Genomic DNA, 15,190 nt, shown 5'->3' with positions numbered 1-15,190 from the left:
CATATACATCCACTCTTAGTATCAATGTTGTACTAAAACAATAACAATTAATATGGATCGAAGGGAGCATTATATTATGCATATGCGTCCGCCCTTATCGCAGATCCCAGTTGCTTTACATATACACTGACCAAACAGAAGAAGGACCTTAGCTTAAACGGGAAGAATTGGTTTGGCATAACAATATCCGGTACAACAACCGGTTGTGCATGCGTTCTAAATGTTTGTTGCGATTCATCATGCCCCAGCAGGCTAGTACCATGGAAACATCCGAGACCCACAGCGTGATTATCAATTAGGAGGCTCGCATGGCTTTCCCCCCACATCGTTCTAAACTAAACTAAACTAAATGAAAACAACATATTGAAAGGAAGCTTATTGTCCAATATATTTTTCGGTATAGATGGAGATGGATATGCGAGACTTGAAACTACCATGCAGTGGACAGCTGGTGGTGACCGCTACAAGGTCCAAGCATAGGAATGATTGATTTCAGTTTTTGCTATTTGCCACCTGCCTGAAAATAGGATCCCAATTGGTCGATTTCGCGTGAAGAGCAACGACATAGCTCCGAGGCTGAGACAGGGGCGAGGCAGGGGGGTGGAGGAGAACGTATCCGGTGAAACGACCGAATTGGTGCACCAGATGCACCAGCTATGTATGGGCCGTTGGATTCGAAAGAAAGGGACATGATTCAGTGCGATGACGGGCCTGATGGTACATTTGCAGACCAGTCCTTGCAGCTCAGCTAAATCCAACGAATTGGCCTCCCCGTACTCAGATCGTCTTCCTCCCCTTTGCCAGATTCTGTACCAGTACATCCTCTTGAAGCTAGGGTTAAGGTCCAGCGAACTCAAAGATTGATCTCAGAGCTTAACGAAACGCGGCTGTCTCTCCCTCTTTTGTACCACTCAGGCGAATTAGGGTTATTAAATTTCGACGGTCTCTCTCAAAAATCCGCCGCCGGCGCCGCCGCCGCCGTCAGCACTATCCAACGATAGCCGCCGCCGTCAGCACTATCCAACGATAGCCGCCGCCGTCAGCACTATCCAACGATAGCAGCTCAAGGATGTAGGTATGTTCGCTTCTTCCTCTATCCATCTTGTTCCAGTTGACTAAAGGGCATGTTTTTGTTGATTAAGAATTGGAATAGTGTGCTGTGAGCACCAAATTTAGGTATGAGCTGCGACTATATTTCTACAATCTGCGTGCCAATTACAAGGGATGCACTCCCTGTTTTCATCCTTTATTGGTAAACAATATTAAAGAGAACGTGTACTTACAGAGTCTAACTGAATTTCGTGAAAGCATTACGAGTTCATCTTATTGATTTTGTTATCTAGTTCGTCCTTTACTCATCATCAATTTATGTTTTCCATAGTTACAAAAACATTTTTAGCTAACTACCGCTGAGCCAAATCAATATGTATCACCAATGGTGCATCGCTACTTCTCTAGTAGTGACTGTCCTTTGTGTTCTAAAAATGTGATACTTTGGAATCCAATGTTATTTCCACACAGAGATGCCTATGATTGTAGCTTAGGGTGTCACTACTAAGTTTAGCTTGGCTCCCCTGATGCCACCATTATTTTGTTTGAAGGTCATTACGGAGTCTCATTGCCCGGAGCCGGTAAATCTGTTGAAGAGCCTGAGCTATGACTGGGTAATCTTCAGAGGAGTCATCTTCATAGGTCTCCAAGATGGCATTGATGAAACTGATAATTTCACCTCTCATACTAGTCCAGATCGTGTATGGCTGTCTCAGGCTTCAGTTTTTGTAGCACCATGTAATCATCAAGAATGTACATTTGCTAGAAAATCTTGTATGCAGGTTTTCTGTAGTTTACATGAGTGGTTGTTGTACAATATACAGATGCTTGTGTTGTTCCGATGTGAAAGATGTGATGTTCTTGCATAGAAGCATCTAAATAAAATGTATTCAGATATCTTTTGGTTGTTACCGGTACTGATTTAGCAGGGCAGCAATAAAAGTTAATTGATATGATAAAAAAGAATACAGTATGAAGTCCCAGGTTGTGCGTATCTTTCCACTAGATATGTCGATCAAAAATTTCCAGAGATAATGGATGTCGGCTGCACAAATCTTGTGATGTATATCACATCTTCTATATATCCACAGGAAAAGATGTAACTGGGTTACAACAAATAAAAGAAACACCATGTATACAGGCTGACATAATCCTACCGTGGAAATTTAGTAGTTTCTCTTCTCATTTTTCTAACCATAATTTTCACATGTTCATGATCTAATTGTTTCTAAGCTGAGAGACGTAAATTATGAAGCTCTCTATTCACATTCTTTTTAAATGCATCTCTTCAGAAATTTGACATCAGGTTGAATGATTAAAAGTTTACAATTACACTGTATCCTCCAGTTCCTTGCTCGGAAATCCCACGAGTGCCCATGTCATAACCAGAACTCAGAAGATCAGGTTTGTCCGGGTCTGGATTTTCTGCTCTGTCATACTAACGATTTGAAAGCAAATATGCAGCAGATGTCACATTCTTCCAGGTGAAAGAAGAATGCATTATGGTCATCCTCATAGCTATGCAAAAAACCTACTCCAGGCTCCAGACTGAAGACTACTATTCCAGGCCAGATGAGCTAATCTGGTCCTAGGTAGGCTTCTCCAGAATCACTACAGGAAGCTCAAGATCACTCTAACTCCATAAAATGTTACAAAACAAAAGCTCTTTTGTTCACTTACAGAAAAAATCATCACGACAGTTACTTGTAAAGTTGCATCTTTTATACTTAATATAACAGAGTTATATTTATCGAGCTTTCCACTTAAACATTACATATTTAAAGAAGCAGTACAGATTTCCATACATCTTAAACATTACATATTCTATTGCATTCTCTATTTTCAGATTTCCTGAACTTCAGGCAAGGGTCATGTCAGAATTTTCATCACTTCACTGCTGCAAAAATGCCTAAAAATATCTATTACAGATGAACATATGTTCTCACTTATCGAAATTCAGATGATGATGCTAAAGCACAGAGCAACAAAAAACAGAGGAAAATAAATGAACGGTGCTCAATACACATAGTAATAAGGTTGCCCTAATTCGGAAAGTGTTCACATGAGCACGACATATAGCAAGCTGGCTACAGCTGCGACAATAACACAGAAAGACAAACCAAATCTTAAAACCTACATTAAGCTAGGCTTAGCAATTCGTTGCCCGGTCATACAATCTTTTCTTCCTGGTTAAACATGGCTAATGGGACAACATGGTTTACTGTTAGCGACTTCCTGAAGCTAACAGTGACCACATCCAGAGTTACAGACATAGAACATATGCATGCTTCAGTGACACATTTGCAAAATGTGAGCTCCTGGAAGCACCAAAAGTCGAAAACCTCATCGCCTATGAATATCACTGCCATTTCCAGCAAGAATGTAGCCAGCTGAATGACTTCACATAATTATTCCAACATCAAATTAGTGAAACCACCGCCCCTACTTATCAGGAACCTTTTGGATGCTATTTGCCCTGTAAAGAATAAGAAAACAACATTAGCAAAATTGTAGAAAGGACATCGACATTTTTTCAAGGTTGCTTACTTTACCTCTTCTTCTTTTGGTTCACTGTTTGCTCTGAACCCCTTTTCAATCTCTTACCACTCCCTTTTGTGTTTGCTACATCTGGTGGATGAATACTGATCACACTTGGGAATGATGTTTCGACGAAGGATTCAAATTCTTGAACTTTACTTTGCTCACTAATGGCACCCATCTGTTCCAATTGCGTGAAGGCATCACCAACAACCTTGTGAAAATATCTCATTTTCTCCTCACAATGTTTCGCTGCATGAAGTGCCAAGCTAAATTTTGAACATGTTTCCGAGTACAACTTTTTTATGGTAGGTGAAAGACATGTAGATGGGCCTTCTAGCTCATGTCCGTTGGCGTCATAGGAAAGCTGACGTGCTGCCATTTTAGTCCACCTATGCAACACATATTGACTAGGAATTTCATTACACTAAGCTGACGTGCAGCCCACATTTTCCGGACCCCCCGTCTCTACACTAAGCAAGCGATATGCTGCAGATGTGCCAACCATTGCTTTATGACATGTAAGTAGTTTGCTCCTCAACTCACTACTTACTTCCCTATTTGACTTGATGAGATGTCTCTTACTTGGCGAAATAAGTTGGTGAATGTGTGATTGAACAAACCGGGCAACCTTATATTTGCCATCATCCTGCCTCCTCAGTCCAATCATAGCCTCACAACCACACCTGGTTAACTTGAATTTTCGTTTAGGTTTTATCCTTTCCTCTTCTGGGGCCTCCTTTCTCCAACCCTCCCTAGCACAAACAAACCTCTTCCACAGTATGCCATGTGCATCTTTGTGTGTCGTCCATGTGCGAACCGAGAACCCGACTTCATGAGCATACATTTTGTAGAATGTCATACCTTCCTCCCAAGTGTCAAATTGCATACCAATTACGGGCTGTAAGTTAGGATCACACTCCGGCTCATATCTTGACCCCTGGATATGCAAAATAAAAAGATGTGCGGTTCATAAACTACAGCTCATGCATTGGATGTGCGAAAAAAAACTACTATACTTACACAAAACGGAAGACTGTTAGTTCGTGTTGGCGTGTGGTAGCTATTTTCATTGTTTTCGACCTGCTGGATCGTGCCCTAGAAATTTCAGAAAAAATCATCAGGTGACAGAAACTGTGCGACGTACGTATGTGACCAATACAACAAATGAATTACCATGGCAAAGCTGTTGGCATCATCTTCAACTCCCATTGCCGTAGTTGACCCAATACTTAGAGCACCACTTGTCATGGACTCCATGGCTGACTATTTTTCATGCAAATATAACACAAAACATCACACGCAGGTTAAAAAGTGGATAATTAACCTCGTACCAGGCAAAACACATCAATACTTTTTACTTAAGAGCATAGGTACAATGTGGACATCAGCAAAACAAAATGAGGAACATGAACAACTAGGATTACCATAGAAAGTTTAATTGAACATTGCAAATGCCGTTCCCATTTCATATCAGCAATGTGGAAGAAGTTCATATAGTACATTACTAGTTCATGTACAAGAACCCCGTAGGAACAACCAGTAACTAACCCACTCTTGCCATGTAGTAGGCTCCTAGGAAGTCATTTATTTCACATACATGCCGAGTTGTCCACCTTACTATCAAGTTAGCAAAGGTATAAAAAAAATTGTATACAAAGGAACAGAACACACAGAGCACATCCCCCTCAACTATTTGCACCGGCTGTTGTGATTACTACTAGAATTTCACCAACATCCAACGGATCAATTTTGTGCCCATACTATTCATATTCCCAAATGCCATTGGCTTCAAACACATGGAAACTGAATGGCCTGGAGGAAGCAAATATACTGTACATGGATAACAGAACAACCAAATTCGATGCTCATACCTTGGATCCTGAGCTATAAAGGACGATAGCTAGGTACTATTCAACTGCACAGCTGCACAAACCTTACTTTAGAGTTTGCATCAATATGGTTTTTCTATACTACAAAATACATATTAAGGTTCAGAACACTAGTTATTCAACTTTGCATAGGCTATTTTGCAGTACAATATCTGCAGTCGTGTATCTCATACAGAAATCAGGTGCTCATACTACTTATTCAAGTCGCAATGATACTAGTTTGGAATAAATTGGGGAAATCCCAAAGGGGAAGAACCCAATATGACCATGATAAATGGATAATGGGATAAGAGAATATACCCTAAAATCCTCGAGGCGCAGAAGATAGCTGACTCCTTTGGGCAGTTCCTCTTCGCCCCCAGGAGCTACAGCACAACTCCTCTACATTTACGTGCTCGCCGGCGGCAATGGCGTCTTCGTCGGGCGCGACTCAGAGGAGAGGAGGGGAGCTCGTCCTTCAACGGCGCCGGAACTAGGTCCAAGATAGAAGTCGGAGAAAGTCCAGGAGAGGGGGCGAGAGAGGCGACGGAGCAGACTTCCCGAACCCTAGCGCGCAGCTGGACGGCCTGGTACAGAGTATGGCAAGGGGAGGAAGACGATGTGGGTACAGAGAGGTCAGATCGCTGGATTTAGCTGTAATGCAAGGACTATTTTGCAAATGTACCGACAGCCCATCATCACACTGAATCCTGTCCCTTTCTTTCAAATCCAACGGCCCATACATAGCTGGTGCATCTGGTGCACCAGTTTAGTCGTTTCACCAGATACGTTTTTTTTTTTGAGAAAAACCAGATACGTTCTCGGGGGGTGGAGAGATGAAATTTTGTGGGCCTAGAGAAAGAAGATGAACAGTGTCACTATTGTGAGAAGAGAGGCCACTAATTTTTTTCCGAGAGCATGCAAACTGTGTGCCTTAGCTTCATAGAAGGCAGATGATAAGAAACAAGAAAAACAAACAAGCTCCCACGACAACCCTGAGAGGCGCAAAATCCTACTCAAACTCGAACACACAATACAACCACAACACGTAGGAGTATGCTCTAAACTTAACAGCAAAGCCGCGTCTCGACCATCTCCAAGAAATAACAACTTCAAAAGAATTATCCTTCCCGACGCACCCACGCTTTGAAGGCATGGCCAATGCATAGCCCCAGGGTGATGCCCCACATGCCATATAGGATCGGATGACAGAAAAAGTAGGTTCGGATGGGGGAGCAGGATCCTCTCCAGAAGACGAGTGCTTAGAGAGAAAAATGTGGTCCGATGCATAAAGTTGGAAAAAGTTGAAGCGAAGAGGAGGGATGCATGTGTAATGAGAGTCACTTTTTATTTTTTTTGATAAGGCCCACTAGTAGTAGCTTGCATTGGGGAGAAAAAATCAACATATATGCCTCAAAAAATTTTTTTATCATGAAGCATCTATATCCATATGCCACCATTGTACATGCCCTGAGTGCCTAAAAGAGAGGCCACTTTTGCGTGTTGTCCTAATGAAATTGACTGAAACTTTTTTTTAATCACCCGACACGTTGGCACTTGGCAGTACCGATTGATTTCCGTGAGAAGGGAAGGATCCATGGCGGCATCACCATGAAGACGGGATGCGATCTCTCAGTCGCGTCACCGCCAGATCGTCCCCGTGTCACGCCTGTACGACGACGCCATGCGCAGATTTTGCTCCATGGCTGCAGCCTGCAGACGAGACGTCAGCAGCAAGAGCGGGAGACGGAAAGCTACTCAAGAACAGCGTTAAATCAGCAGCCACCCAACACTCACGCCTTCCACCCGCCCAATAATCATCATAAGCAATGGTACGATGCCAAGAGCACCCATCCCCGATAGCCCAATATCAAAAGCCATTTTCTCAGGCATTTCATGTGGACTGCCCTTTTTCTTCCACTTCTATAATGCCGTTGTGAGAAATCTCACCATGTTTACAGCAAAATGGAAAAACGATGCTGACAGACATCACCAGGAACCGGTCTATATCGGGTTTACATTACGGTGCTGCACGGTTCTCCACCGGTTTGGTTTCTCGAGCCTGTGCTCCGATTTCCGGATCACCCAAGGCCCTGCTGCCGCCTACCGGATGGTAATGACAAGATTCCTGTCGACGAACTTGGCGCCACCGACCTTCCCCTGCATCGCCGGTGGCAGCTTAATTACGCGCCTCTGGTCGCCGGCTTCGATCAGTAGCTCCGAACCGCCCCTATACTGCATTTTCAGATAAAGGAACAGGTCGGTTTATTATCAGCAACAACACAGACAATACAAATTTAACTTGGTGATCATATACTCTTGCAAAAATCTGGAAGGGTTCTTCGCCACTATTTGGCAAAATTCTCGGATGACATGCAGGCCACTGACTGTAAGATCACAAGTAGCTACATGGCTTTGACCTAAACTAGTGTACATGAAAACCTAGTTTTTTTTGGCATCATGTTGTTTAGAAGCTTCTTCTGTGCTGCAGTCAAGGATGCCAAATTCATTTGAAATCATCTCACAGTTTGTATGGAGAAGTCGACAGACAATTACGGGAATCAGCACACACAGGGAAATGTGCTTCAGTTTTAATATCAGCACAATCGATTTGCGGAACTGGTGAGAAACAGTTGGCTTGGCTGCAAGTGGCATGCACCAAACGAACTAGAACTGCTTAAAGCTTGATTTCAAACTGAAAACAATCTAGAAAAGTATGATAGAGGCCCTTCCATTGTTTTAGTGAAAACTCATTTGATGTCACTTGCTAGGGAAACTGCGCATTAATCTGAACATTATCAGGTAGTTCACCACCCAAGTGAGAATTTTCAAGTTGATGGTGGGATTCTACCTTTCTGGTTAAAAATTTTTATCACTTGGGCGCTAACTAAAAGTGAAACTAACTAGAGATAGCTTCACAGTCGAAATCAATTCAGCATTATCTCTAAACAACTAAAGAAGAGAAACTAACTAGAGATATAGGTCTTGTTAGTCTTGACTGTGTATACAGTGAAGCCAACAAAGAGTGAGGTCAGTAGCTATACCTGATATAGTTTGATTTCAGACTTGTCAAATCCTGGCATGAAAAGGGTCACCGACTTCTGTGCAGAATCAAAACTAACTGAAGGATAAACCTTGCTTGCATTCCTCAACAGCCCCTTTGTATTTTGATTCAATGAATTTAACGCTCTGCCCCAATCCGCAGAAGAATCAGTTGGTACAAATGGCAGAGACGAGAAAGACAATGGCAAAAACTTCTCAGCAACTCCTTGGTGCATTTCAGAAGGGTCTTCAGCATAACCAAATGCTCCACATATTTGCGCGCCAGCTTGGATGGTGCAACCCCAGTATCTTAGCGCAGAGGACACCGAGATTGATCCTCTCGGGTCCATGACGAGGAAGCACGCAAGTTTTGAGGGATCAGCAAACCAAAGCGAGATTTTCTACAAAATTTAGCATCTCAATCTTTTATATTCAGCTCATATTTGAATATGCATCCACTGGGTAAAACAGTTTTTCTTTATTAACTCCAGATAATTTACCTCAAGAAGTTGTTCGATTTCATTCCATATCTCTGCACTCATTCTTACTTCACCAGTTCTACCACTTGGTCTCGCGGCATCATAAATCAGTTTCAGTAACGATGGCGACGCCAGTCTTCCTATGTCAGTCTTCTCTGCTAGCTCCCTCACATACTTCAAGTAAGATCTGTCTTTTGTGTAGCAGCAACATTAAAATGCAGGGTCCTGAGTGAATGCAAGGCTATAGACAAACAAGGATAACCTATACCTTGCCCTCTCAGTAGCACCAGTGAGCCGTAGAAATTCCTCTGTATTATTGCAGTCATACACTACGACATCAAATTCCCCCTGTGGACTATTCGTTCCAACTGAAAAGAAGTTGAGCAGCTTCTGAAGAGACAAGACTGAGCAGATCGAATCCATTCCAGGTAAGACTCCAAGTTCCTCCCCTACAATCTATCCTATGAAAAAGAGCAACCCAGATGACTGCTTTATCCTCATCTCCCATATTATAGCAAAGTTAATCACCTACCCCCTCAAGAACTCCTTGAGTGAGATTGCTCTGGGCATCTACTTTCTTCAACCGGTCAAGGGGCTCAAGTAGCATCTGTGATTTAATCAGAAAACATTTTTCAGCATCAAGGCATTTTCCGATGTCATAAAAGTTCAATATGAAACATCAAAAGGAGATCACTTCACAAAGGTATTTTACTTTACTGGTCTCAAGCTTAATGGTCGAAAGATTAGCAGCACATTCTGTGAGCGAGTTCCCGATCTTACAGCCCATCAATTGCTCTGCTGTCGGGTCTTGTGACTGTATAACCAGGCATGTCTTCAGGCCTTCACTTGCATAATACTGCAACATGGAGAAAAACAAAGTGCCTGAAAATGTTTGCAATGGCGTTTTAACGACTTGTCATACTTTAGAGTGGCATTTTTCTCAACTCAAAAGTGATTTTTTGTAGCTACATTTTTCAAACACGCAGATGTAAACTACCCAACTGAGTGCAATTTAAGGAAATTCTGTCATGAATCAACATTGTGGGAACTGTTAAGATGATGTGCAGTAGTATAACCCAATTGAATCTCGATACACCATTGGCTAAACGAACCACCTCGTAGATTTACCCTATCACATGCTACAGTTTACCCAGCTCAATGCTGGGAGCAGCCAAGCTGCTAAATCATACCCATCTTCTACTCTAAATAGTGTCTACTCGTAGTATACATTGCAGTCCAGCCTTGGCTTTCAGCAACAAATAGTTCTACAGTTTTCTATCAACATAACAGCAAAGACAAGCACTGGAGGATGGTAGTTTTTACCTGAGCGGCGATGGCGGCCGCCGTGGTCTTGCCGGAGCCTCCCTTGCCGAGGAAAGTCACCAGCTTCGGGGGAGCGCCGGCACCGCCGGAGTTGGCGATGACCAGACGCCGCCTACGGCCTCCCCGGCCGGCAACGGCGAGGATTTGGCTCGCCGAGACGAGCAACGAGGGCGCCATCCGCCGCCTCGGCGGCCCCCCTCACAATTCAGTTGGGATCCCGCCGGCGTCTGCTCGGCCTTGGTCTCCCTCTCCGTCGTCCAGCAGTCGGTTCAAGCTTAGCTAGCCGTGTCAGGAAAAAAAGGAGTTTGTATAAGCTCAGGATAGGGTTAACGGTTCAAGAACACACGAAAAAACCCACCTTGGCCACGTCTCCGGCCCATCCACCCCCACCCCACCCCACCCCCACCCCCGAGAGTCCCCGTCGCGGCGGCGCCCGAACCCGTCGAGGCGAGATGTCGGACCGCCGGGAGAAGCGGCCGTCAGACGCGGCCGGCGCCGGCGCCGGCGACGGCCCGGAGGCCAAGCGCGCCCGCGAGCCGGCCGCCCCGGCGTTCCCCACGTACAAGGACGCGCCCGACCTGGCCCCCAAGATCCGTCTCCTTTGCGAGATCCTGGCCTCCTCCGCCTCCGACGTGGAGGCAGCCCTCGACGACGCCGACGTCCGCGTCACCACCTCCGACGTCGAGCAGGTGCTCCGCTTCTCCTACGCGCACCCGCGCGCCGCCGCCGCCTTCTTCCGCTGGGCGGGCCACCGCCACCTGCACCACCAGCACTCCCCCTATTCGTGGAACCTCATCATCGACCTCCTCGGCAAGAACCGCCTCTTCGACCCCATGTGGGACACCGTCGGCTCCATGCGGGCCCAGGGCCTGCTCTCCCTCGCCACCTTCGCCTCCGTCTTCTCCTCCCTGGCGGCCAGCCCCACCAGCTCCCCCCTCAAGGCGTTTGTGGAAATGCCCAGGTACGGCATGGACCGCGACACGCCGGCGCTCAACTCCCTCCTGTCCGCGCTCTGCCGCGCCTCCCGGCTGGATGACGCCCGCGCCGCGATCCCCGTGGCACGTGCCGAGGCCGGCACTCGGCCGGATGCCGACTCCTACGCCATCCTTCTGGAGGGTTGTGAGGCTGCCGGCAACGCGGCCGTTGCGCGTGAGGTGTTCGACGAAATGGTGCACGCTCTCGACTTCGATCCTGCCAATGTGCCTGCCTACGACTCTTTCCTTACAACACTAGTTTCAAGTGGCTCTTCCACGGCACTCTCGGATGCGATGGAATATCTGGCTGTCTTGCGCCGGTACAGGTGTTCACCAGGGGAGAAGTTCCTCCGTGCTGCACTGGCGGCACACCTTGAGGCACGCGAATTGCGCGGTGCTGTGGTTCTCTGGGATGACTTTGTCCTTCGCCGTGGGCTCGTCCCAGATAAGGAAATGTACACCACGATGATCATGTTGCAGGGCACTCTGGGGCATGCCGAGGTTACTGTGAAGTACCTCGATGACATGGCCACCTATGGAGTGTTTCCTGACACAGACACATACAATGTGGTCCTCAAGCTCTTGCTCAAGGGGAGGAAGCTCCGGGAGGCGTCTGCAATATTTAAAGAGATGGTCAAGAACGAGTGTTGGCCAAATGAGGCGAATTGTTCACTTGCGCTCAGCATGTTCTTGGATACTCGTGACTGGGAGACAGGGATCAAGGTGTGGAAGTGCATGGCGGCGAATAGCCTGCCTCCACTGGAGGAGGGTGGTAACATGCTTGTATCAAAGCTGAAGGATGAGATGTTGCCTGAGGCATGCAAGTATGCAGAGGACATGATCGATCAGGGTATCAAGTTGAGCTCCTCAACGCTGGCAAAGCTGAGGCACAGCCTAGGAAAGGTCAAGAAAGGAGACATTCACGACCGCTTACTTGCAAAATGGAAGGCGCACTAGGTTCTTCTCTCTTATATCATATACTGTATGCGTTTGGGTTATGTAGGATTGGGAATAGGAGATGACTCTCTTCAGTTAACGGTTTCATGGTAACTTGCTTTGCTGGAACTATAAGAAGTTGTTAGTCGTGCATATAGTGTTTGCAGATGTGGCAATTAGTTCTGTAAACTAGGTGTGCAATTTAACCTGTCAGGTCAGAATGGTTTAGTAACTGAAGAGTGCAGTCTCCTACCATGGTAATGAACCTCTTTCTGCCGCCATGGGTTTCTTCTTTAGAAATTGCAGTGCTTCGTTTTGAGTTTGATTTATCTCTTCCCCTTCTGGAACATGGTATGTTGCTGGACATGACATACTGTTTACTGGTAAGTAAGGGTAGAAAAGAAATTAACTCAGATGATAACATTAAATTCCACATGTAGCAACTTATGAAGCCAATGGGAATGAGGATCAAATACTTGTACTTTTTCCGCTGTATTCCTGCTACGTTTCTGTTTTGTTGATACTTGAAATTAGTTGAAGATCCTAGGTTTGTCCTAAGTCAAACTTCTGTAATTTTGGCAATGTCTAAAAAAATATGTCAACGTCTATAACACCAGATTTGATTCATTACATTCTTTATATTTCCGTACTAATTTGTTCATGTCGTAGATGTTATCACATTTGTCTATAGATTTCGTCAAACTTGAAGAAGTTCGACTTGGGACAAACATAGAACTTCAGTTAATTTGGAACTGAGGGAGCAATTGGTAAAGGATGAACCTATGTGCAGCAGAGTGGCTACCGGTAATGTGTCATCACAAGATTTATTACTGGGGATGACATCAATATTGCGCGAGCAATGTAGTTCTGAGGGCTGAAAATGACTCTTCTTGAGAAGCAGTCCGTTTTCCTTTTATACAGAGATCTTTGTTTCGGATGCTTGGCAAAAATGTGTTTATTCCGGAACTAGGCCACTGGAAAGCGATTACCAAGCTTTATAGTACATGCAAGGCAATACAGATTACATGCTCACTTATAATGAGTTTGATAACCTCATAATTGTGGGTTGGTCAGACACTATTTTGGCGAGGTGTGTGAATATTAGGAATTCCACGTCATGTTACATCCGCACCCTCGCACGAGGAGTTTTATCATGGAAAGGCTCCTAAAGGACAACCATGGCATTATCAATGATGCAAATTATTTGTTTGTGGCATGTTAAGAGGCTACTGTATGTCAAAAGTATCTTATTCCCAAAATAAAAGTGGTAGACAACATACATAAACCACTTACTGTGATTATGAACATGCAGTCCTCTATGTGAGTAACAACTGGTCAATTGGTATTGCAGTTCCGCTTACCAACGGGACAACATACATAAACCATTGAAATTATGTTTCATGTTGTGAAACGTAGAGTCCAGGATCAGCATATGATATTCTTTTCACAAAGATTTGTGGTTCCGCTTACTAAGGCTTACCATCCATTTTAAAGATTATGTTGCTGGCATGGGTTCAGAAAGCCTTTTGATCTTGGAAATTAGGACTGTCAAATAAACCAACTCTCATAAAAGTAAAATGATATCCATTTTGAGGTAGAATGGTACACTGTGAGTATTGAGGTTCAATGACACCTCATTAGTCATTGAATATTATTTCTATTAAGAGTGGCCTTATGATGTCTCTTAACCTTACAATCAAGGGGGAGAATGTTGGTATCTGGTTATAATAAACTAAGAGATAAAAGAGAATTAAACCTCCACATATGTCTCTTGATCGGTGGCACCGAACTAGCGACTTGGTCTCGATCCCGCGTCCCTAGCACCTAATTTAAAAGGAAAAGGACACCTCTTGGGGACGCACCTAATTTAAAAGGAAAAGGACACCTCTTGTTTGTAACTAACGATTTCACATGGTAGGGCACGTCCTCTCTCTGACAACCGATCCTAATTAGGTGCTAAAGGAGACGAAGACCGACTAACACCATCGGCCACCTCCAAGGCAGTGTTGGTGGCATCTACTCCGACCAGTTGTTGCATCTCCACCAATGGATGTCGTGAGGGCTAAGCCAGCGGCACTCCTGGACTGTTGTTGCTCTTCACCATGCTTGCATCTAGCAGGCAGGGGGAGGTGTCTTTGCCCACGTTGCCCATGGCCATCTCAGGTAACGCTTCCGCTCTTTACCTATGGTGTTCTAATCTTGAGATCAAGATAATATCTATGTTAACCCTAAAGACTATTCTAGCATTGGTATCATGAGTTGGTTTTGATCTCTCTCTAGAACCCCAATTAGGCCTATTTGCAATATGTTTTTTAAGTTATGGCCTAATTGTCTCACGTTAATGCGTTTGATCATGTTTAAAGTTTAATGGCTCTCTCTGAAGTTAATGATATATGATTAGGATCAAGAATTCCGGTGGTAATCGATCAAGTTAATGCAAAATTAGATGGGCTTTTGCAAATTGAATAGATCACTAATGTTTGCCCAAAATTCCCCAACCAAGAAACCCTAAAAATGAAATCCCCAAAAGAAATGAATCGGTCGTCACCTAATGTTGCAGCATCGGCGCTCTCCTCGAGGATCCCGACGCCGGCGACGTTGCAGTCTCCTGGGACGACGCGTGGAAAGAAATAGTCAGCGACGCTACCCTTATGGACGAGAATGTTGCGTGGCACCTGCATCGCGCATGTCGTCGTCGACCACCAAAGACCAGGACCGGTGGTCGCCTCCCCACAGAGGGCCTCGTGCGCATCGCAAGCACAGATTAGCTCCCGTGATCACCATGAGGTCGACATGGCTGGCGTCGTTCGGCAGAGGAGTGAGCGGCCTTATGACCAGGCACACTGCTCCAACTAACGGGGCTTCCGCACTGCCATAGCCAGTGTGCCTTGAGTCGCCGACGAGGTTGCCTCTCCTGTCGGAGCCGCAAATTTTGGGGACACGAGTGGAAATGAGGTAGGGTTTGAGCCAGCGCCAG

General features: G+C 45.1%; 2 protein-coding genes and 2 long non-coding RNA genes across 4 annotated transcripts; 2 read left to right on the top strand and 2 right to left on the bottom strand.

Moving 5' to 3' along the window:
* The first annotated feature begins 291 nt into the window (after window positions 1–291).
* Window positions 292–1,947, top strand: LOC123130845 (uncharacterized). The gene is made up of 2 exons (XR_006464024.1): window positions 292–1,075; window positions 1,602–1,947. It is a non-coding gene; the product is annotated as an uncharacterized lncRNA (long non-coding RNA).
* Window positions 1,948–3,037: 1,090 nt separating this feature from the next.
* LOC123128163 (uncharacterized) lies at window positions 3,038–6,105 on the bottom strand. Its single transcript, XR_006462942.1, has 5 exons — window positions 5,781–6,105; window positions 4,765–4,854; window positions 4,612–4,686; window positions 3,603–4,528; window positions 3,038–3,526 (listed from the first exon to the last, which is right to left on the bottom strand). It is a non-coding gene; the product is annotated as an uncharacterized lncRNA (long non-coding RNA).
* A 1,224-nt stretch (window positions 6,106–7,329) lies between these two features.
* LOC123128162 (uncharacterized protein At1g26090, chloroplastic) lies at window positions 7,330–10,629 on the bottom strand. The gene is made up of 7 exons (XM_044548098.1): window positions 10,304–10,629; window positions 9,693–9,836; window positions 9,513–9,587; window positions 9,249–9,436; window positions 9,002–9,167; window positions 8,504–8,902; window positions 7,330–7,694 (listed from the first exon to the last, which is right to left on the bottom strand). Exons 1-7 carry the CDS (start codon window positions 10,478–10,480, stop codon window positions 7,563–7,565), a joined length of 1,281 nt encoding a protein of 426 aa, XP_044404033.1. The 5' UTR covers window positions 10,481–10,629; the 3' UTR covers window positions 7,330–7,562.
* A 61-nt stretch (window positions 10,630–10,690) lies between these two features.
* Window positions 10,691–12,542, top strand: LOC123128161 (pentatricopeptide repeat-containing protein At1g77360, mitochondrial). The gene has a single exon (XM_044548097.1). The coding sequence runs from the start codon at window positions 10,756–10,758 to the stop codon at window positions 12,232–12,234; it is 1,479 nt and encodes a 492-aa protein (XP_044404032.1). The 5' UTR covers window positions 10,691–10,755; the 3' UTR covers window positions 12,235–12,542.
* Window positions 12,543–15,190: the final 2,648 nt, after the last annotated feature.

The sequence above is a fragment of the Triticum aestivum genome, chromosome 6A (genome assembly GCF_018294505.1).
Source record: "Triticum aestivum cultivar Chinese Spring chromosome 6A, IWGSC CS RefSeq v2.1, whole genome shotgun sequence".
Classification (NCBI taxonomy): Eukaryota; Viridiplantae; Streptophyta; class Magnoliopsida; order Poales; family Poaceae; genus Triticum; species Triticum aestivum.
This window is presented reverse-complemented; position numbering and strand designations above follow the sequence as displayed.